This window comes from Dermacentor silvarum, chromosome 10, assembly GCF_013339745.2.
Source record: "Dermacentor silvarum isolate Dsil-2018 chromosome 10, BIME_Dsil_1.4, whole genome shotgun sequence".
Taxonomy (NCBI): Eukaryota; Metazoa; Arthropoda; class Arachnida; order Ixodida; family Ixodidae; genus Dermacentor; species Dermacentor silvarum.
This window is the reverse complement of record NC_051163.1, coordinates 4062240-4086799: the sequence shown is the minus strand read 5'-3', so window position 1 is coordinate 4086799 and position 24560 is coordinate 4062240. Positions and strand designations below refer to the sequence as shown.

General features: G+C 47.9%; 1 protein-coding gene across 18 annotated transcripts in view; it reads left to right on the top strand.

The window, feature by feature from the left end:
* Nucleotides 1–24560, top strand: part of LOC119466381 (serine/threonine-protein kinase WNK1-like) — a 420835-nt gene that overhangs the window by 137532 nt on the left and 258743 nt on the right. For all 18 annotated transcript variants that reach the window (XM_049657238.1, XM_049657241.1, XM_049657234.1 and 15 more), the window contains 2 exons: nt 9421–9766; nt 18901–19054. In XM_049657238.1, coding sequence (XP_049513195.1) covers nt 9421–9766; nt 18901–19054 — 500 coding nt within the window. The remainder of the gene's footprint in view (nt 1–9420; nt 9767–18900; nt 19055–24560) is intronic.

The window sequence follows — 24560 nt, the reverse complement described above, 5'->3', positions numbered from 1 at the left end:
TGTGCCATTGAATTAAAAGAACTTGACAAAAGGTTCTAAAAAATTTCAAAGAGCTAAATGGAAAGGCCACATATATTGTGTTGTGGTTGTAGCTGTTAGTAGACTGTAATAATGTGTGAAACAATACCTTTATGTGTTTAATGGAAAATATATTTGCTTAACTGTGTTATCATTACTATTTACAATGTTTTTCTAAGAAAGGTTACTGTTATTTCGTCATCATCATCAGCCTATATTTATGTCCACTGCAGGACGAAGTCCTCTCCCTGGGATCTCCAATTACCCCTGTCTTGCGCTAGCTGGTTCCAACTTGCGCCTGAAAATTTTCTAACTTCATCACCCCACCTAATTTTCTGCCGTCCTCGACTGCGCTTCCCTTCTCTTGGTATCCATTCTGTAACTCTAATGGTCCACCGGTTATCCATCCTACGCATTACATGGCCTGCCCAGCTCCTATTATTTGCTCCTGCTACTGTTATTTAAGTATCACTATTTGTTTGCTTAATGATGTAAGCAGATGGTGAATAAATGCATGGTTAGGCATTGTCAGCATGTTTGTCTAGGACTTACTCACTGTTACTATTGCTGCAGTAGTGCATATTCATAGTTGCTTTTGCACGTTCCTCCTGCACAAAATATTTCTACATACTAGCACTTTTTCTTTGCAGCTGAAGGTGGCTGTTGCGCAATTTCTTGCCATGCACATACAGCTACTCACACCTGAGTTTTTAAAGCAGTAAGTGAGAAGGATTGAAGCTGAAGCCTAAGCATCAGTGATAGATTTGAGAAAGGTGAAACTTGATCAGTTTCAGGCCATGTAACCAGGTGTGAGAACTGAGGTTTTGTTGCACTGAGGTTGTACCTACGTCGTAAATGTGTTGCTCAATGTTGCCTGTTGATCAAAAAGGGAGGACATTAGCAGCATGTAGGCAATGATAGGCATCGCCATTTGGGCACATCCCGACAACTTTCTGGCAACATTTTGTGTTGCAGAGCATCATTACAGTGGCCATAAGGGGGAGGTGAGAGAAGTGGCAGCGGCAGAGAGTAGCCAGCAATCGTGATGGCTGTCGCAAGCAAGAGATTGCACCCCGGACGCGGGTTTTGAGGCAGGTGTTTCAGCGGTAGCAGATTTGATGTAGCTAGTGGTAAGCTAACTGTATATCATCTCTTGGTAGTAGGGAAAAAATAAACGACTTTAGCGGCTATCCTCTGATGAGTAGTCGAGTGTTGAAAATGCTATCACTGTGGGCGTGTTACGACTGGTGCAAAGATTTTTAGCTAGTCATGGTTGCTCGCACTTTACAAGCTTTCCCGAATCGTCTGCATAAAAATAAATTTCAAAATAATATTTCAGGCGGATGCGAAAAACATTATGCTTGTGATGTAGATAAAGAATGCTGCACCAGTTTCAATGCTCGTAGGGAAGAGCACCTTTAGGTTACATCACTGCGACGTACTGCCTCCTGTTTGTCGAATTCGTTAAGTAAGCAAATTAATTTTTTGTCTCCAATGCTTTGAACTAACTGCATTTAGCAGGAAAAACACTCAAAAGGACAAGCAGCACTTAATTATCTGATTAAACAAGGTGCCATAAAATATATATATTGCATGAAATCACATAAATAAATTAGAGTCACAGCAGTGATTGAGGTCAAAAGCATGCACATCCATAATACTTAGTAACGTTCAATAGCGCTAACATCGAGTCGAGCACATTTTTATAAAAATGATTAGGGCATTGCTACTCAAGCAAGCAATTGTGAAAGAGTTAACACACTCCGGCTCAGCAGTTACAAGTCGAGCGGCAACGACTAAGAAAAAAAAAAAAAAAAACTTTAAAGGAACCCTGAAACGATTTGGACGATTCTGTACAAACGTACTGAGTCGTTCGAGTAGGTTCATCTGATCATTAATGGACGCATTTAAGCGCTCCAAATAAAGCGTGTAATTTATTATAAGGTTTTAAAAAGGTACATCGCTGCCGATCGCAGCACGCCAATTGGCTGAGTTTTGTGACTAAGTGACGCGATTTGGCCATAACACGTCACTGGGCCAGCTATCCGATTGGCTGCCCAGGGCGCGTCCTCGATAATTTTTCCAACATTATGGTGAATAAATGTTGTTGTTAATAGTTTAGATGTTAGTTCACTTGTTTCTATCAAAAGAAAGTAACAGAAAGAGAATGCACAAGGACATGTATCACTAGACTAAAAGCACTTCTGGCCCACAGCAAGTGTCGTCTGCTTGTGTTAAAACATGCTCTGGGTTGACGAGACCGTCAGTGTTGGTCTTGTTCTTTCTTTTCGTGAGCACCATGGTTCGCCTTTGTTGCGTTGTGGGCTGCAAAAGTAGCGATTGGCGACATACATGTCAAGCTGCGACATCATGCCCTGCTGCAAGGCAGCAGACGAGCGGTGTGCCTGCAGCGCATTGGACTGTCAGTATCCAAACGGCGCCAGCATCCAGGCGTTTGCGGCCATCACTTGATGTCGAAGGATTGCCACAATAGAGTTTAGCGTGTCCGGTATTCAGGTAAACGCAAGCACAAGTGTACGGGCCGTTTTACCGCATTTTACGTGATGAACGGAGGCGCAAACGTGAACTGCTTGCACGGTGCAGCCACCTGGCGGCACAAAGCTCAACCAAGCACACAGCTAATATAGCAGTAACCAAGTTTTTTCTACTTTGCTGCTGGCTCAAATTTTTGGCAGGAGCGTAATCTTGAACATGTTGTCTTTTTACATGTTTCAAATGTTTTACACTTGGTTACAGGAATATTAGATTTGTATTTGGCTGTTTTAGCTCTGCGCCACCAGATGGCTGGACCATGCATGGCAATCAGGCCGCTCACATACGTCTACGAAGCTCGTTCATCACAGCGGTATGGAGGGGCTTTAGTTTACGCCTCTGGCTATCCGTCAAAACACCCAGCCCGCTTGTGGTTACCGGAATACCGGACACACTCGGTGCTGCGACAGAACGTTCGCAAGGCACGCTGCTTGATTCCCCTCTCTGGGGATCGATGGCCGGGTGGCTAGCGGAGAGGTTGGAGATTTTAGACTGTACGCAAGTAATAAAAAAAAATTTTTTTTTTTCAATGGTGTTCTCGTTTTTTGCAGAGAGCTTCATTTGCTGCTTCACTTGTTGTTTCTGGCTTGCAACCACCAAGCTGGAAGCATGTTGTTCAAAAATGAAATCATTCTTGGATGTCATGTGTAAGGTTGCACAATAAAATATTGGTTGAAAATGCAGGTTAATAAAATATTGAAGTTGAAAATGCCCACTTGCATTTCAGGTGATGGAGGAGCAATGAAAACCCAATGTACAATTGCCCTCCACGTGACCGAGTGTTTTTCACGGAGTGAAAAGCTGTCCTAAGGATAGACACCGAACTGGCATTCATTTTGGTGGCATAGTGATGCACAGTGGATGCAACTGGTTGAAGGCTGTGGAAGCAAGAATGTGCTGTCGTTGTGAGCCTTTCTGCAAGTCGAGCCAGCACAACTGACAGCCTGGCAGTTCTTTTCATGAGATCCCCTCATGGACTCTTGAGCGCTCAGAGATTGTTGGTTCAAGGCAGTTGTGAGAAAGAACTGACAGGCAAACTAAACTATGCAAATGTACGTAGCTCAAGCAGTAGCAAGAAAAGTAAAACGCGAGTGTTTTTTTTTCATCATCAGCTCGATGCAGCACTGAACCCAGAAATATGAGGACTGACACAAGAGCACAAAAGAGTGCATTATTTTTAATGCACTCTGCATGTTAGGTCTTGTGTTCTGGAAAAGGGCACGAGGATCAGCATGGGGAGGTTGCACGGCTGCAGCAGCTAGCGGTCAAAGTGGGGCCTCCAGGTCGTCCCCCGTCAAACTATGCTGGCACCTGGGGCCAGATCGGGAGTAGCCACTGGCCAAGGCAAAGCTAGAGAGAGAGAGCCCAGGATCTCTTGCCTGCTCAGGGTGAGGTCTGTTTGCTCGGAACCCAACAGTCTCATCCTCGAGAACAGCGTGTCATCTCTTTTCTTCTGCACTCATCAGTATGTGTGCCACCACTGCTGTTCATACTTGTTCTTTGTACAGCCACTACAAACTGTTTCACCTGGCTACTTGCCAAGCAAGCCAGCAACACGGTGCTTCAAACCCTAGAGAAAGGCAGGTCGGAAGCCTCTGGCGCATGAAATGAAGCGATTTCAGTAAGTCGTGGCATTGCATACATGCTCAACAGCTTCTGTGATGTTAGTCACAGGGCACAGTGAAATAAAACGAAAACTGCTTGCCACCACTGCCGTTGCAACCACAGTTTGTACTTGTGATGAGAGTGACCACGGAATTCTACAGGCACACCACTTTGGAAGTAGTCACTACAATGGCTATTAAATTTTTGAGTGATTCTACAGCTTTGTTCGTGCGACACATCTGCAGCACTGTGGCCGTATTGTGCGACTTCTTTGGACTAACTGCTATATGGCCATACACTTGCGACTCTTTGATGACATTGAATAATGCTTATGTTTGCTGGGGCTCGATGAGTGTTTCTAAATTAATTTTTCAAATTTATGAGGTGTAACAATCTCAAGGCAACACAGACTGGCAAAGGGTGCCACGTTGCTCATTTTGTGTGGCAATAAGCAGCACTGATGCAGTCGTAATGCTCGGCAAATGTTGCTTAGCAAAGCAACATTTTCTTCCCCCATTTTTTGCTCTTGCGCAAATTGCTCAGCTTCTCATCCGTTCATTGCACCACATATGCTCGGGTCTAACTCTTAGTTATTTACTGTAGAACTTACCTTTCTGTCCGATCATTTGTATATGTCGTACAAAAATATGAGATGCCGCACTTCAATACATTGTCGCCTCTTGATGCGTAGGGTGTACATGCATTACATGTGTTGGCAGTATCGACTCCTCTCTGAAAACTTACTCCCTTTCTGAGAGGGTTGTCTTGCCGAGTGATGTTGCTACAGAAATTAAACAATATTTCACTTGTTTTTAAAACTGTTTGTTGCTTGAAATTTTTGTAACAATATGTAGTTCATGTTTTGTTTGTTGTTTATGTAAATTTTGTTTTTGTGTCATTTGCTGTATTATGTGCCACTATAAGCTCTCCTGTTAGGATCAAATCATTGGCTCGGAGTATATTGAAATAAATAAATGAGAACATCGTTATGCTCCATTTTAACTGCACATAGCTTGCGTGCTGTTATCGGGGCCTTTCTGAAAGAAGGACTTGGTGCTCAACAGGAGCGGCCATGGAAGCCCAACACAAATCCGGGCATTCACAACTCATTGTTGGAGGAAAGAGAAGCAAACAATACATCTCGGTGGTGAACAGTGTTGCAATGTCTCAGTCTTTTGCTGTGAAGGAAATTTATCTTTAAGGCTTTGCATTTTATTATTACCTTAAAAGAGATTATGACCCAACAACACGAATGGATGGATGCTAACAGTGTGCATTCCTTGCCAACTCTACTGTATTTTTCGTAAAGTTTACAAATTTGAGCTTGTTCTATGATTTTACAAATACCGAGTCAAGTTCATGAAAAATTTTGTTTGTGGAAGAGTTTCAAAGGTTTGTTGGAAGTAGGGCGTCACGAGATTGCATACAATGCATACAAAAAAGAAATTGTGGTGTAGAGTTATAGCACAATTTTATTTTTAGTTTATGGAACTGTATAATTTATGGGTGCTGCTATCTTGGTTTATCACACAAATATTTTGTGTGCACTGATGTCAAATATATGGTCATGCAACACTAAGTGCATCCATACAACCATTTTTGGGCATATGAATTGGCTGTAATACCAGGTGTATGGTTGTTAAAGGGGCCCTGAAACACTTTTTGTCGAAGTTGAGAAGTGCATTTGAAGTTAAATGGCTATTTCACAAATATGTGCAGTAATAAGTATTTCAGTGAGTTCAGCAGAACCGGAGTTATTGACGATCAAACATTGCCTTTGACCCCTTCCCAATGCTCCCACTCTGTCTTGAATGCCTTGCACTGGAAGGCTGTGGCGGAGCAGGATGTGCCCACAATGCTCTTCGCCTACTGAACGTCACTGTGGTACGCAGTTCAAATTTCAATTTCGATCTTCACGTAGACGCCACTATTTCCAATTTTGCTGCCTACACCGCGCCAAAATTTAGGCAAACGTCACACGCGGTTGTCCTCAGCGAGCCACATTAAGCTCTACCAGGGGCCTTGTTGCGGCACCTCACGGAGGCCGTGGTATCTACGCTAGCTAGCGGATGTAGCTAGATGCAACTGTAGTGTGTATGTGCGGTGTTTGTTATGTGCGCAACAGAATGCGCGCTTCCGCTCATGTGCTCTAATCTGGTCGTGCTATGGGGTGTGAACCAGCTTTGTCCTGCACCAGCTTGATCGACGGATATTAGCCATCTGCCAAGGCTACCAGGGGCGGCCAGGAGCGGCCAGCAGTGAGCGCACCTTGACAACCCTACATGTGGTCTGACCTTAAGTTTTGTGTGGTTCGAGGCTAGTTGAGTCTTCAAACTAAGTGAAATTAGTGAGACCTAATGGCTACGACACCAATCAGCAATGTGACCAGTCTAATTTTACGCAGGTGGCTGCGGCCGAGCGTGAGCATGCGATAGTTGGCTTCTTTCGGAAGTACGTAATTCTTATAGAAATTTCAAATTCAGATTTTTGCTTTCTTCAGCCTGTTTATTAGACTGCATCAATAAATAGACACAGTAACAGTAAGAAGAAGCGCACTGATCCAAACGCACTTCTTAATTGATGTCGTCTATCAGTTAATAGCAGCCATTTATGGGAACCTTGCTTTTGACGACATATGCAAGAAGCCACTGGCAGCGTTGAAACAGGGGAGGAGGTGACCTAGTTTGAAAAGAGAGTGTTTTAGAAAAAGGTTGCTTCGTGGTCCACTTGTGAGCTCCATGCGCCGCGCACGACTGCAAAACTTGGCTGAGATGTTCACAGCTGTGTATGCTATCCAAGGACTGTGTTTTTCCGCTAAGCCTGAGGGGTGGTTCCGGGCTCCTTTAAAGCTAAAAAACGGCAGCATTAAAACCCAAGATTATGGCACTCGAGAGCTTCTCTATAATAGTGTGATGGTACCTGCACCGCCCTCTTATGGCAGCGCAAGTTGCCATACACCAGAAACATGTTACCTCGACCAAGTTTATTGAGACAAGTTTCTGAAGCAGCCGAAATCTTCAAAAGTAATGTCACTATAAAAGTCACTGTGATCTAAAAACAATGTGTTACTTGTCAGCCTTTGATGTTTCAATTTGCCAGTGCTTCCGTGCTGTGTCTAAAGGTAAACTTGCAAAGATTGGCAAGGGCTAGGGCTTTCCTAAAGAACTTATCCGGAACGGAGACCTTTGTTGACGCGGCGCGACACACTAGCTCCGACAAGTTTTCCGTAGCTATAGTCAATGACAGGGGAGATCTCCTCTCGGCAGCTTCGCTAAAGACCTCATTGGTCGACGTTGCGGAGCAGGCTGCTATAGCTCTCGCATTACTTGATACAACACGCACTACAGTTTACACGGACTCCCGAGCGGCAATTAGAGCGTTCGCATCGGGATTGATAGCCAAACAGGCAGCTAGGATTCTCGACGGCAGACCCCCCTCAGACACTATTCATCACATAGTCTGGTTCCCAGCACACATGGGATCAGACGTATTACCGGGTCACCTGAACCCCAATGAGATAGCCCACGACCGTGCGCGAGGTTTCATATGCCGTGACGGGATGGTGTCTCGGGTGAGTTCGGGAGAGTTCTTCCACAGTGATCCTCTAGTTACTTTTCAAGAAATCACATCACATTACAAAGGGGATAGGCAGAGTTTTCCCTCCCCCCATAATAAGCTCAACAGATCACAATCTAGCACGCTCCGCATGCTCCAGACGGGGTCCTACCCCCCTCTAGGGGCTTTCTGAACAAACTTCACCCCGACATCGATCCATTCTGCCCAGATTGTGGCACTGAATTTTGCTCATTAAATCACATGCTCTGGCAGTGCCCTGTGTTACAGGATTTTAACCAAAAAGAAGACTGGACGAAGGCCATCACAGATCCCAGACAAGACGTCCAACTCCTGGCTGTCCAGAGGGCCCGTGAACGAGCGGAGAGGCACGGCCTCTCTGTTCCGACATGGGACTAGCCAACGGCTAGCAGGCCCGCCTGCCTAGCTTCTCGGGACCTAAATAAAGTGTTTACTACTACTACTACTACTACTCTACTCTAGCAGTACACTTGTTTTGTAGTCGTATTTTTGGCACTCAAATATTTAATGTTCGATATGCACTGACTAGCCCAACGGCAAGGTCTAAAGTGCTCGTTCGCTCTTTGTGTCCTTCCCGTATTGTGATCGTGTTTTTGGCACTAAAGTATTTACAGTTCGACTTGCAAAACAATGCCGGCTGCATAGGTGCTGCTCTCTGGGAAGACAGTGTAAAGGCTGTTTGACATGGCGCGATTGGGGCGAAAAAAATTGTTCTGTTGCGCACGTCGGAAAGTGATTTTCACTGACAGCTTTCACATGCGTCAGCGCGATTTCTGTCGCAGCGACGCCGAAGGTTGCCCGCTGCTCACGAAGCATTCAAGCCTGCATCGCTAAATAAAAACGACTTGGAAACTAGTCAAATAATAAAATTTTCGTATTATTATTTGAAAATAAAATGAGTACACCATTTTTTAACGTTTAAATGCGTTGAGACTTAACGATCGCTTAGTCTGCAGCTGCGGCGACTGAAACGCTGCAGAACACCGCAAATATGAGCGTGCGGCTACTGCGGTGTCGGTGGGGTGGTTTCGTTTAGTGCACTCTAGTTTCGTTGTTGTGGTAATATATTGAAGCCGCAGCTTTTCTCCTAGAGGAGTATTTTCTTCTGCAGAAGAAGAAGCGACCATTGAGTGTGCAAGCACCTGGCACAATTTGTAGTGATGAAGAGGTTCACGACGGTGATGATCAAGTGGGTACGTGCCGTACGTTGAAGGTGGCGCCTGCTCCCAACCTGGATAGCGTGCAGCGTCTCCTTATAAACGAATTGTGTGAGCTGGAGAAAACAAAAATTGTTCGTGAAGCTCCTGAGGCGCTGGTGGGTACGCCCTGTTAAAACATCATTGAAACTGGCACGCGGCATTGCTCCGCTGAGCTTCCAATACGTGGTAAAACAGGAAAGCGCCTATTTCGATGGCGCTTGCTGTTATGTCACACGTTGCCCCACCCACATCACGCCGATGGATGCGACTCAGCGATGGCGCAACCAACATGTTGGAAGCAACGTCGCGGTGGTCGCTGAGCGACGGAATTGTCAGTGTCGCTGAGTGAAAAACGCACTATGTGAAACAGCCTTACGTTGCACCAAGTCGCAGGATGTGCTTGACATTTTGCGGCCATGCTAGTGGTGTCATAAGTGTTGCTTGTGTGCAGGCCAACCGTGAAGGAGCTTCTGCAGCTGGACTTCTTCCAGGAGGACATGGGCCTTAAGGTTGAGTTTGTCAACCGCGAGGAGAGCCTGGCAGGCGGTGCTGACAAGGTGGAATTGCGGCTGCGCGTACTGGATCCCAAGAAGCGCAAGGACAAGCACCGCGAGAATGAGGCCATCCAGTTTGAGTTCCACGTAGAGAATGACAACCCCGACGAGATAGCCAAGGCTATGGCTCTTACCGGTATCATAATGGAAGAGGATGCCCGCATTGTGGCCATGCTCATCCGAAACCAGATCGCTGCCCTGGTGCGTGACCGGCAACACCTCCAGATGCAGGCGGCTACCACGGTACGTTTGGTTTGGATTCATGCTATCTTGCGAAGTTCGAGTGTGTAATGCTTGCAAAACTCTTTATTTTCTGCTGTGGGTAGGAGGCAGAGGATTAGATTGTTTGAGGTTCACATTGCAAGTCTTTATGAAAGTCTCAACACTGAATGTCATCATATAGCGAGCAAATGAGAAGAGTGAGCCTCCCTAAAATACCTTTCTTTGATTACACATAAAGAAAAAGAGGGTTGCCAACTTTTCGAGCGTGTCGCGAAACTCAGACCAAGGAGTTGCTGATTATCACAAAATTTTCGCTTCAGTCTCACTGAAATAGTGAGAAAAACAAACCTCTCGAGTGAGTTTTAAATAATGTAAGTGGTTTGGAACACTCGAACGTTGGCTAAATCTGATGTGAAGCTTCTACTTAAACACTTCATGTTATTTTATTGTTTGTGCAAGTGAGGATTAAACAGTGAACTGCTGAAGCATGCGCATTTGAGCTGGTTGGTTGTGAACTTGAGCAGAAAGAGTGCAAAGAAACTGGACGTAAGAAAGGGACACCGTTGTCTGTCCCTGTTTCTTTGCAGTGCTTCTGCTCAAGTAATAAATTCACCCGCAGAGTGCAGAGGGCTTTTACAGCAATACATTTACAATGCGACCAAATTTGACAGGTGAAATTCTTCTGAGTGTATGTTTAGATTGTAAAGTGACAAATTCAGGTCAGGTCAAAAAAAGATGAGGAGCCTGATTTTTCCAGCATGAAAATGTACTGTGTCCAAGTTACCTGGAGATTTTCTAATGCTCAATGCTCGTTAAATGAGAACTGCGACATGTTCGGTATTTTTGTTACATGGAAATGACAATTACTATATATCATTGTGTCAGGACTGCACACAGGCAAGGACCGCACCACTAAATTTGGGCCTATATAGTTCAGAAAATAAGTTGTTCTTGTAGGGGCCATAATCTCTTTTTCCATGCACACACCTCATCAGCCATGGCAGCACAGCTGTAACTGCACGTTGTATCGACATGGTACACAGCTGCATGCTGGTCTCCTCTTCGGTTGTACGGTCGACTTCCATTAATTAAAACCTGACAGGACCAATGGAATTGCTTGAATTATCCAGCAGTCGGATTAAACAGGCATGCCGGAGCACACTGCTGATTCATTTGGCAGTATTTGCCCCAATTCTGACTCACCCTTGTATTGATCTTGCACCCAACTTTTTATGGCTCCAAAGTAGAAAACTAATGTCATAAGAGCTCCTAAGCAAAGTAGAAATTGAATGTGCTCCGGATTTTTTAGCAAGAAAAACTTATAATACCTCCAATTCCAGCAAACAGAAAAAGACGAAACCAGCAAACATTATCTTCACAGAATGGAACTTACTTATCGGAATTTACTCCATCTGTAGAGAACATACACCAGCCTCACATATTTTCTCAAAGTCCACTCTAATCATCAGCATTCGTGTTCTAATACCATTAGCGATATGTGTGCTACACTTTTTCGTAATCGTCCCTCTGTAAGACAACCTTTCTCACTGCTTGTCAAGGAGCTTAGCGAAGAAATGGATATCCCACTCCTCGAAATTTGCTTAATGCCTTCAGCCAAACTATTACCACCTTGGGAGTGGCAGGTAGTAGAATGTGATACAGTCAAACCTCGAGATCGTTAATACATACCCGCTTAATGTGTAATTGCGGTTTAAACGTAGTCGCAAAGATTCCCCTAGTCGTGAAGATTCCCCCACCCAGCTCCCATTGAACCCCATGTATTGGCTGACCGCTTAATTAAGCCGTAGTCGCTCTTTGCCCACCAAATGGTTAGTGCGTACTATTTTTGTTTCGTATCTACACGCACAGGCACAAAATCGGCAAAATCTCACGTGCACAGACGTTCGATTCTCGAGTTGCGACGCCCGGACGACAGCCGCGAGCAATAGTGAACTAAAATGTGGCCACGACGACGTAATTCCTGCTCATGCAGCTGTTGCCGATTGCCGTGCACAAAAGCATGGCCTTCAAGATCTTGCCCAGTAACGTGAAGAAGCCGCCGGTAGGGGTGCGAATTCGATGTCGCCGTCGAATCCAGTTCAAGTAGTAACCGCGCAGAAGCACATTTTACTCTGAAACGCATTTCTGCCGTCGCCGTGGACGTCGCTTTGAAATTCTGTGCAAAGTCCAAACACGGCAGCCATCCATTTGGTCCAACCCATTTTGATGTCCTGGTGAGTTCCCTCTTTGACCGCTATGGGCCTATAGACTCTGTTTGTCTGTGTTTGTCCAGTAGAGATTTAAAAAATGGCGGCGGCTGCCAGTCGTGTATTGCTGCGTCCGTCGCGAAAGTGCAGCATTTATTTGGTGGAGTCATCAAGCTTGGAAAAGGATGTGCTTCTTCATGTGAGCATTGACAGTGATGGTAGTGTTTTGTATCCTATAGACCATGGGTTCTGAAAGTGGGTTCGGCGAGCCACTGACACATTTTCTCTGGTTCCGCGCTCGCCACGTGGTTAAGACAGCGAAAACGAGGTGCGCTCGATCCGAAGAACCTCCATTGCCCAAGTGTCAATAATCACATCACAGTGCGTAATAAACGCGCGAACTGCGCAATAAATCCACCAGCAGCTTGTAGCCACCCAGCCTCCGAAAACAGGCATAGCATAGAAGGCATAGCGCCTACCGTAAAATTCCGATCAAGCGCCCCCACCCGTGCAAGAGCCCCCCCCTAACTTCACTGCTAATTTCAAATTTCCGCGCCGTTCGGGAAAGCGCCCCCCCCCCCCCCCCCCCACCAACACTGGCCTGCCCTTAAACAAACATGCTTGAGAACCCCTGCTATAGACACACCAGGTACTCTGGTGTTGCTGACTACGACGATAGTTCTGATACGGCACTGCAATGAATGAAGCTTTTACTCTTGAATCTCGGAGGCCGTAACTTACCACCATGCGCATTTTTCCGATTTGTAGACAGGGTAGGTGCCGATAGAATGAGCGCTGACGTATGCATCGGAGGAATAAAATAAATAAATGCGCGACAGAAGAGAGCAAAAACGGCACTAGTGTTCAACCCATACTAAGCGGCATAGTCTGCATTGCCATGGTCATCAGCGGAAATTGTACGTGATACGTGACTGACAGCAATGCCTGAACGCTTCATGCCTAATTGTGCCCTTAAAGCCTTTATTCTCACATTTATCACAGCGCGTAATACTGCGTTAGCGGCTGGCCGCGTGCCTTCATAAGTGCGTACTCGCCATCATAGTTTCGTTTTGACTCGGTGTGCACGTCAGCCATGTGCTTTCAAAGGGTGTAATCGCCATCCACGATCGATAGAGCTCGAGAGCTGTTTGGTGGCGCTGCTGCGCTAGAACAACCAGCGCCGCGCGCATAAACACGTCGAGATTTGTTGCAGGCGCTCTCCCTGCTTCTGCTGCCCGCAACGCCAGCCTACGGGAGCAATGGCCATGTGAAACCAGCAGCGCGTTTTATTTTGCGGATTTCGCAGAATTAAACACATATACAGTATAGACCACTTATAACGTAACCGCTTATAGTGCAGGACCGGATATAGTGCGGTCTTTTCAGAGTCCCGTTAATTTTCCCATAGCACTCCATGTATACACGTATCGCTTATAGTGCAGCTGTGGGAAATGAAATACCGGTTACAGTGCGGCTGCCTGGGAGTACGGAAGTCAGCGGAGACAGCGAACGCTCCCCTCAAACGGGCGCCCCAAGCAGTGCTCGAGGAAGAAAGAGAGACGAAGTGGAGGAGAAGGGCACGTGGTGCGAACGAACAGCCAGTGAGGCTGAAACCAGAATCTTGAGTGCGAGTCATGAAATATCACGGCGCGCATAGCGAGTGAGGGCCACGAAACTGCCAACGCCGGCCAACGCGCACTTCACGATAATGGCAGTAAACGAAACTTCAGGGAGCGGGCGGCGCCGGCATAGCACGGCGAAGGGCACGCGTAGAGACCGTGGAATGCGAGGGAGGAGGGTGACGGGGAAGCGGATTTCGCCTTGGCAACTCCGCCGCTTTGGTGGCTCCCCTCGCCCTCCCTCGTAGCTCCCTCACTTTCGACTGTCACCGTGCACGCCCGCCGGCCGGCCCGGCGCCAGCTCCCCAAAGTTTCGTTTTCTGCCGTTATCGGGAAGCGGGCGTTTGCCAGCATGGGCAGTTTCGTTGGCCGGCCTGGGACAGTGCCGCTGCTTCCCGCTTCGCCGTAGCCGCAGCGTGCAAGGTCAACACGTGACTAGAAAGTAGAGAAAGCATGAATGAGAAAGAAGGGTTTCTACGCGTGGCTACGGTAGCGTGGGTGAGACGTCGGCACGTACACGCATGTTCCGGCGCAACGCAGAATCGGCGACCTTGCCATTTGAGACGGTGAAATTTCCACCGCGCTTTTTTTTTTCTTTTTTTGTTTTGTTCGCGCGCGACATTGAGGGGTCTCTCCTAAGCTTTTAACCGCGGTGCCGGAGCAATGCCGGTCGGAGGCGCCACCGCGTGATTTGGTTCGAATTAACGAGATTCGACTGTACATTGAATGCAAACGTTCTAGCCGCATTCCTCGACTGTCGCATACGCGTGGCGGCTCGGTGCACATGTTTTGCATATGTGTGGGCCTTGAAAATTGTTGCTTTGGTTATAGTGCGATACCGCTTATAGTGCGGATATTCGCGACTCCGGCGACTTACGTTATATGCGGTCTACACTGTACCAGTATTTCAAACGAAGCAGTTTTCTCCGCGGCAGTAATCTTTAACGCTATCAATCACGCTTAGAGAAGAAATTATGAGTGCAACGGACTCCTCCGACATTTTGGTAGATGTGTCGCGCCAATGAAAAGCGTCGACTACGACGTGCGCCTTCAGGTAAGCAAAACTATCATTATTTCGTTCCCTCTCTCTCGTTCTTTCGTTTTTTATTACCCACTTGTCTTCACACCCACGGTACATTGTGGAAGCGAGCTGCACATGTAAGGCAGGATGCCGAAGATGGTTTAAACACGCCGCGGCCCTGGCTGTGCTTGGTTTCGTTCTTCACAGGCTGCCAAAGGCCCGCTTCTGAGCAAAAACAGACAAAGTTCATGACCGCGATGAGCAAATTTCCAATATTATCAAAAAAAGAAAAAAGAAAGCTTGAAAATTGAACAGCGTCTTTGTTTACCTTGCCCGTTGCACGGCCCAGATTCATGCACTCCCGTCGCTCCTTCTTGTAAGACTTCCCAGGAAATCCATAAAATTTTATCTTTGAGAGCTTACCGGCGGTGTTTTTGTAGCTGTTGTTGCAGCTGTATATGCAGCAGTACATAGTTTCACTCTTTTTTGATCGCGATTCAGCGTCGTTCTTTCGAGGTGCCATGCTTTCAACTGCACATGCTTGCGCTCAGCAACAACTGATTTGTAGCGCTCCGTGTCGCAGGTGGCGCCACTTGTTCAGCTTGAAGCTGCAGAGCACAAGCACCATAGCGGACATGGTTTCGTCTGCAGTGGTGCCGGCAAACAATAGTTTCAATTGGATTTGGTGCAAAGCCATCGAGCTTGGAGAGCACCGGCTACATTGCGATGGATGGAACAATTTGTTGGCGACCAGCTCACTTGCGAAAAAATAGTTAGGTTGTGCGCATGATAGTGAAAAGCGAGTCTCAGATGAAGATGTGCGCCGCGGCAGCGCTGAGGAGGAAGTCGCGAGGCCTTCGCCGCTGCGAGCGCTAATCAGTCGCGAGATAGATGACGAGAATTGTAGCTTCCGCACTGCTCCTGTGCAAAGTAGAAACAGGATTTGCTGATTCATTCAGTAAACAAAAACTTGTTGACATCGTAAGCATTTGTTTTCTTGACAATTCGGTCATTTTTTTTTATTGGTCCCGTAAAATCTGAATTAACAAGGTTTTACTGTACTCAAAGTAGAGTTGGTGCTAATTCTAAGACCTCTTGTGATGAAGTGTTATACTCGTCCTCGTGCGATAAGCACTGAGAACTGTGATTCTGTCTCGGCATCTGCCTCGGTTTCGAATCTGTCTTCTCTTGGCTCATAACGATGGCGTACAGTGTGGACCTCGTCGTTATCAGAGTAGCCTACTTAACACCACGGTTTCCCCCAAACATGACGCCTAATCACTCTGTTAGGAGGACGGAGGGGGGGGGGGGGGTTCCTTGCACTTCATAGAGCTTAGCAGGATTCCCTTAAACAAACATGCTTGAGAACCCCTGCTATAGACACACCAGGTACTCTGGTGCTGCTGACTACGACGATAGTTCTGATACGGCACTGCAATGAATGAAGGTTTACCTCTGTCAAGCGGGCAGGTTAAGTGCACTTCACAAAATCTAAACCGTGCAAGTAGAGTGTTACTCGCAGAAGAGTGTCGGTCGGAGTGCATTCATAGAACGCACTATGCTAGCGGAGTGCATAGCCTTGCCGCCAGTTGTTTGAACGGTACAGAATGTAATGCATAAAAAAAAGGATGCAGAAGTTCATTTTAGTTGTTGAACAGCTTTTAACAAAATAGTTTGGTTTTATGTTATGTGCGAACGCGGGCTGACCATGCCGGTCACGCTTTGAAATGTGTGCGCGGCGTTTACGGTGTTGTCGCATCTCATCACTGCAAACTTGCCATGCTTCTGCCGCTTTGCGTGACCGCTTCTGAAAGCTCGCCCTTGCCTGTGGTGTGAACTTTTTAGAAGTTTTTTTTTTCTTTTTAATCTAAATCTTCATAAATGCGCTCTAAGTCTGTCGCCATATATATTTTTTTTACTGCGCTCTGTTTTCCTGTTAAGCACTGCGTAGCCTAAAGTGTCACTCAAGGTCCTGAAGCGCTCTCCCAGTAAGTGCACTTAACTCGCCTGCTTGACAGGGGTATTAGATAAACAGAACTGCCTGCAAGCGCTAAATTTGTGTATTTTCAAATAAATGTTGTTAATTTACTATCCCCATGTCGTATATATTTTGAATCTGCAAAAATTATGATATGCAGAGGTGCAAGAAAGAAAATGTGATTTTATGAACTCATTTTGGGGTTTCTTGCTGGCACCATAAAGGTTTAAGGTTGGACGCAACAATAAAATGGCTGACTTGGTCAATATTTCAATATTTTAGACTTACTAATTATGTTTTTCGCGATACTAAGACCTTTCTTTACTCGTGGGCAAATATTACTAAAAAATACACAGTCGAATTTGAGAAATTTGCTTTTTTTAGTGTGTTGTCTTCGAAATCAAGAAGAAAATCGGGCTGCGGGAGGTGCTTTCGCACTGCTGATGGCGTGGCTTTTCATTGATACGACACCGCCATCATGGTAACACCATAAACACGAGATTGGAGCTTCAGATAGCTGCAGCGCCGTATTTCTCTTTGCAGTAATAAAAGCAAAAAAAGAGAGAAAATCCAAGCACACCCGAGCACTTCTTATGAGTTGGGAATGCGAAAACAATAATGTCCATTGGAACGCTGCTGAGCGGTCCTTTGAGTTTTGCGCTGCGAGTAATGTATCATAGCGGTACGTGCTGCCCGAGCCAGCAAGCAGCAGCAGCAGCAGAAGCCTACGGTGCCAATGCCGCATGCCACAAACGTCCTGCGCGACCGAGGAAGCAGCAGCAGCCACCAAGGCCGGTAGGCGTGCACAGCACCCAGTCCGAGGGTGACTTGGCGTTGCGGCGATGCCCTCACACGACACCTTGCATGCCACCGCTGCAGGTGTCGATTTCCCGCTCTGCTTCGTCGAGGCGGTGACGTGGCGTCAGAGCAGATGTGGCCTTCTTCGAGGCGCGCTCGTGACATGGCATCCCAGCCAATGGGACTTTAGATGTCATTTCGCTGACACAGACTGCAGTCGCCAGCTTTTTCGCTCCATGGGCATTTTGGCGCTTTGACATTAATAAAGCCAGTGTGAAAAGTGAAAATTGCTGTCACATGATGCGCAGGGAGCACTGCTCTTGGCTCATGCAGATTTGAATGACTGGCATGCTTGTTTCACAAACATTTTGGCAGCAGCAAGCATCAAACATCGCTTGTTCGGATTTGCCTGGTTATCCCGGATTTCTTTCGTTATTGCATTCTAATGACAGCCTGATGAGGGCATGCTTTGTGCAAAACATGTGGAGCAGAGTCCAGGCAGAGTCACCCTGGCAACACAAATGTGACCAGTGTTTCCGCGTCGTTACTCTGCTGGGCTGACAACAGCTCGGAGGGATCAGCAACAGCCAGTGCCTGTTTGCCGGCGCCTCTGCACTGATTTCAACGGGGATCGGGCAGCAGCTCGGTTTCTTGTATCATCCACCACAGCACGAAAAACCGTTCGCAATATCCAAAATATTGCACGTCGTAAGATAATATATTTTTCTAGGTGTGGTTGGATCACCGAGATTTTACTGTAGCAAAGTTAAGTGCTGATTTTTATCACTTTGTTTTATTGAGGCCTAACTGTACTTTCATTTTTATTGGGAATCTCATCATGAACTTTTGTGAAGCTGTGTAATTTTGTTATGTTCGCGCCACTTTCCTGCACAACAGTACTCCTGCTGTTAAGTCTTGAACGTGCAAGCATATATCACTATGATGCATCCTGGGTGCTCACCGCTGAGCTGTGAAACCTGAATCACAGAGGGCTTGATAAAAGCAAAGGCTCCACAAGCCTGCTATGAGTTGGATTTTTGCAACTATGGCCTTTGTTGCTTGTTGAACTGCTACCCAGTCGGCCTATTGTACTCGATCTGTCTTGCGAGTGCCATAACTTGTAAGCCATAACAGGTGTGCTCTGGTGTAACCACTGTGGGGATTCACTTAACTTAAGAAATTGTAGGAGCGAACGTCTAGAAGCACCAAGATGCTCCACAGCCAGGCTGTGGAGCATATTTAACAATGCAAGGTTGCCAGGTTGTCTGAGGGCCTCATAAGCCGCGGCAGTAGTTCTGCGGTATGACCTGGATATGTAAGCCTGCTTGGTTAGCCACAGCATTTCTTGTGCATTGTGAATGAGCTTGACATCCTCTACTGACCATTGCTAACTAGGGGAGCCTCACCCAATTCCATAAAGTAGGCTGAAGAATTTCTTCTACTTTTATGATTCAAATCAACAAGTTAGCTGATTCATCCGCTGATTGCGTAGACGCGCTCTTACTAGCTTGTTGCTGCTGTTGGCATTGCAGCTGGTGACACAAGCAGCACAGCAGGCTGCTGCTACGCAGCCGCCGCAGCAGCCAGTGGTCGATGGTCATGCCGAGGCAGCCGACGCCAATGAGCAGGCAATGCAGCAGCCTGCCCACAGTGTGCCTTCAAGCATCGCCGAGAGCGCCTTGTCTGGTGAGTTTATTTGTCGTCTTGTTTTCACGATGTTCTTGTCAATGGATTACGCTTATAGTGTAAGTCGCCGGAATTGTGAATATCCGCACTATAAGCGGTATTGCACTATAACCAAAACAACAGTGTTTAAAGGCTCCAAGTGTGTAAAACGTAGACCAAGCAGCCGCGTGTGTCGGAGAATCAATGCATGCAACCGGCAGACCGCCCAAGTACCCACGGTCTTCGCATGAATTAGACAAAGTAGTAATAAATAATAATAAAAAAAAAGTGTACTGAAGTTTCGGATGCAATACAATGTCTCGTCTGATTTCTCGGACTGATTGGCGTATGCACTGTGTCGAAAACTTGGTGACCAAGTACCATATTGCCGTCATTGGAATGTTGCATATCCCCTTGCTTTTGGTATCAAGGTGGTTTCTCCGCTTTCCATGTGCCGCAAAGCCACTGCAATGCTTTTCGTTGACTCGGCACCCAACCGCAACTGGTCGCCGACAAGGTGCGCTGGGTAGGCTTAGCCAGAGGGGGTGTTGGGTGGTATGCTGTCGCTGAAAGCTCGTCCTTGATATGTTCATACCCGTAGATGATTACATGGAGACTACGCATGCGATCACGCGCACAATCTGAACTGACGGCAGCACGCCCGTAGTGGAGTTTTTTTTCTCTGGCGATCAGCCGCGGCAACTACTGCGAATGCCTACCAAGTTTGTAAGTGCACACACTGGCAGAGGCTCACAAGCACACATAAAGCCTAATAGCTCCAAGCAAAATTTGTGTAACTCTGCCTAAACTGACAGCAGTGAAGGTTGCACGCTCAATATCTTCACAGCACGACGGCGCTCATCGCAACAGGTGCACAGAAACAAGGAAAGCCGCATTCGGTGCAGAGCGCACCGGTGATAAGCAGCTGATCCAAAGGCTTCTCTGTCACCTAGGCAACCACCGCATGTCCGCATCGCGCTGCCGCTACTTTGTTTCTTTTTTTTTATGCATTTGCTCACTCCTCACCACATGCTCCTCCTCTTCCGCATTGCCCTTGTTGCTCTCGCCTCCCGACGGCCGGTGCAACTTGTTCAGAAGCGTGCTCGTTACCACGCTTGTTGGCAAGATTTTCCCGCAGAAGCCGAATTATAACCGGTATTTTTTCTCGCGCTGCTGCACTGTAAGCGGTATGTGTATACATGGAGTTCTATAAGAGGGAGTCAAAAAAGGCCGCATTGTAGCCAGTTCTGCACTATAAATGGTAACGTTATAAGTGGTCTAAACTGTAACAAGCTTTTTATTTCATAATACAGATTTGCTGATCATGTTGTGCTGATTAGGCCATAACCTCACAGTGTGAAACATTGAACTCCTCCTCTGTATTAGTTGAAAACTCCCACGAGCTGTCGGGCCACCTGGCAACATGCTAAAGCTGCCGAATCAGTTGGCGCTCTACTTCCGCAGTGCGTTGGTAGAGTGTCATGCGCAGACAAGAGCAGCAGAGAGTGCTACTTGCAGTACATGCTACGCCTAACCGCTGCACATGTGCAGTCAAGCTCACTTGTTGCACCAGATACATTGGTTATGTTTCATGAACAATACCTGCACTGTGTAAATATCAAATGAAAAGTCAATTCAGTCAGAGCGGTGACCGACAAACTGGTGCACCAGTCCAGCAGAGTCTGACCACAGCCATGGCCAATCAATTTGAGTGATCATGTTATCAGCAATACATTAATGATCTCCCCTTACACTGGTCTGTTAGGTCTGTTAAGATATGCCTTTTTCCAGATGATTGTGTCTTACATCATACTATAAAATCTCCGATTGATCATGCCACTTTTAACGATTCCTCCTCTGACTTCTGTAACTGGTCCAAATCATAGCAAATGAATACAGTCGAATCTCGATAATTCGAACTCAAAGGGCCCCGAAAATTTGTTCGAATTAAAAAAAGTTCTAATTAAAAGAGGGACGTATTTTTGAAGTATTCGTGCACCATAGCACGAAGCACTAACGGTGCGAGTCGTGAAATACCGTGGCGCGCAAGCGCATAACGAGTGCAGGCCAGGAAACTACCCACGCTGGCAAACGCTCGCTTCCCGATAACGACAGAAAACGAAACTTCAGGGAGCGGGCGGCGCCGGCACGGCAACGGGTGCGCGCAGAGACCGTTCAAGGTGAGGGAGGAGGGTGGCAGGGAAGCGTGTTTGGCCTCGGCAAATCCGCTGCTTCGGTGGCAGTGGCTTCGGTGGCTCCCCTCGCCCTCCCTCTCGACTCCCTCGTAGCTCCCTCACCTTCGACTGTCTCCATGTGTGCCCATCGCCAGCCTGCTCCCTTGTGGAGATGGGTTTGCACGGGGCTTACCCGACGAGCGATGGTCAGGAAAGGGCACGATGCTCCTCCATTCCGCAATGCACAAAGGCTCTACAGCAGGGTTCGTCGACTCTCTGACACAGCGCAGAGAAGGCTCCAGTGTCAGATCGCCAACAAACACGGGTTTATTCACCCAAGATACAGCACAGTGCTACAGTCACGGCGCTTACGGGCCAAGGCTCACCGCAAGACCGATCGAGCACGCGCGCCCGTTGCGCTAGGGCTAACTGGGTAGCGGCCCGCCCAGAGCGAGAACAAGGAGTCGCGAAAACAAAGGTCTCGTGTAACCACCTCGTTGCGGGCCTGTGAGCATCTGTCGCGGCGAGGAAGCGCTCAGCGGACGAGAGCTCGGGTGGAGAGGGTACGCGCCCTAGGGGCCGCAGCACGGGAGGCCAATCAGGGCACGTCCCGGGGACATGTTCTCGCAGGGCAAGTCCAATCCTGGGAGGGAGAAGCACGGTTTGCGTGGGAAAGTAGGTCCGGCGCGCTAGCCATGTCTGCCATGTTACCGTTATGGCGGCGGTTCCCAGAGATTGAGCTAAGCGCCACGCGTGAACTGGAGGACGAGGCGCGGGAAGGCACCTCGATCCCAACACCCTGAAGTTTCGCTTTCTGTCGTTATCGGGAAGCGAGCGTTTGCCGGCGTGCTCAGTTTCGTTGGCCGGACTGGGCCTCTGCCGCTGCTTCCCTCTGCGCTGCAGCCGCAGCGTGTAAGATCAACAAGTGACTAGAAAATACAGGAAGCATAAAGGAAAAGGGTTCACTGCCATTTTCTCTGCGTGGCTGAGATTTTGGCACTAGAGTATACTAGAATACGGTTGTCTGATGCACTCTAGTCGACACGTACATGCGTGTTCTGGCGCAACGCAGAAACGGTGACCTGGCATTTGAGAGAGGGTGAAATTTCCGCCGTGTTCTTTTTTTCCCCTTTCCATTGCGCGTGGCATACAGGGGTCTCTCCTGAGCTTTTGCTCAGTGGCAATGTCGGAGCAATGCCGGTTGGAGACACCGCTGCGTGGTTTGGCGCGCTAAGAGCATTGTCCTTGCGCGGTATGTTCGAATTAACCGTCGCAAATGCTTTTGCGTTCGATCACCGGGCGTTTTCGCCCATTGGATGTGGGGAGCACACGCTGCCACCTTCTCCTGCGGGCGCTCGCCGTCGCTTGCGCACGGAGCGCACTCGGCGGGGAGCTAGCCGACATCTCGTGCGCGCACAGCGGGAGCCGGGCGGACACGGGAGAGATGCACTTTGCCCTCTCCCGGTTCTCGCTCGCCTCTCGCGACGCACGTGCCCGCGTGGGAAGAGGGAAAGTATCCGGCGGGCGAGGAGGACATTCCCCTCGCGAAAAGGTAAAAAGGTATAAAAGAGCGCGACCGAGAGACCCCCGGGCCTCTCTGACCTCGCTACACCTACCTGCCCATACAGATATACCCGCTGCCACCCGTGAGTGACCTCGTTTGCGAGACTACCACACGCGACGAGGCAAGCCTTTTTTATTACTTATTATACAGAGCGGACTTCCCTCTGCAAGTGTGTTTTATTGCCCACAGCAATAAACGTTGTTGAGCTGACTCGCTTGTTGGCTTATTCGCCGAACCCTACGTAGCTGCGATTATACGCGCTACGGGTTGGGGAATACCCCCACATCGAATACACGTGACTTTGACGGGACCACAGCGTCAGTTCGAATAAACCGGCAGTTCGAATTAAGCGTGTTCAAATTAAACGAGATTCGACTGTATCAACTTTTCCAAAACTGTCATCATGTCATTTTCCCGATGTCCATGCCCCTTGTCCTTTGACTATGCTTTTAACAATGTTATGTTACATCAAGTGTTCGAATTCAAATATCTCGGTATCCCTGTAACACACAATTTGTCATGGAGCAAACTTATTGATCTCACTTGTAAGAAGGCCTTTAAAAGTCTACGTTATTTACATGGGAGCGTCCTGCTTCTCAAGAAACCAAACTTCTTACATAGAAAGCTCTCATTCGTCCCATTTTCGAATTTGCTTGTGTGGTATGTGTGGGGGTCTCACACATGCTCTTCGGACAAAGGAATGACAACACAGTAGTGCAAACAAGCAAAAGGGCATTTATTGCAAGTTTCATACACTAATACACGCCAGCCGAATTACTATGCATAGAACATTCACATGGGCGCGCCGACAAGTCAAGGGAGTCCGACTCACCGCGACCGGATAGTGAGCGAATATGTTCGCCCCATAATATTTCACCATCGTCTTATCTTTCACGTGTACAGTCATGTGAACGATGGCGCGTTGAACGATCCAAGTTCGTCCATACCGGAGTACCTCGGCACCGCCACTGGTACCGGTGTACCAGTGGCCGCGCCGAGGAAATGTTAACGCGCTTTCCATAACATGCGAGCCGACATTGACGGCACGACTCCAGCCCAGGACTCCGGACACGGCGACGCAGAAGTCGGCACGAGCAAGCGTCGCTCGTACGGATGCACCCTGCTGGCGAGAGCCGCAGTACCCGTTGGTGACTGCCGGCTGTTTTCCCAGCCGCCGAGGGTTGCGAGGCGGACACAGGCGGCCGCCGAAGTCGCTGCGCCAAACTGGCCACAGGCATTTCCACCACCTGGGGTAGCTCGATCGTAGTCCCGGGCAGCAGCGCAGACGATGTGCAGGTGACAGCAAACCAGGGGTGGCTCCGCTCACTCTGCGTACACTCAACGCACTCGACAAGCACTAAAGTAGTGCAAGGGAGAGGAATTAGGCAGGCGCATCGCCCACGTGGTACGACATTCAATTCGGCTAGCAAAACTTCGGGCGGCATTTCAGATGCTAATTTCACATGAACAAAGCTTGCTTTCTTGAGTTGAACGAGTAATTTCAATTCGTGCGAGGCTAACTAGAATGAGGGAAGCAATGTGCGACACCTCAACACCACGGTCCACCAGGTTGTGTCCCTCAGCGTGCGACAGGCGGCTTTGTAATGCCTTAAGCTCCAACCACAGGCATGCGTCGGCATGCTTCAGCGTGCGCCGGCAAGCGAATGCGTCGCTTCGCGTTGGCTGGAGGAAAAGGGCGCGCAACCACAGGATACTAGCTCTGACGCGTGCCGGCGCTCGCTCCTCAGCTGCGGTGCACTGTTTCTTGACCATTTTGTCTTCAACCGTC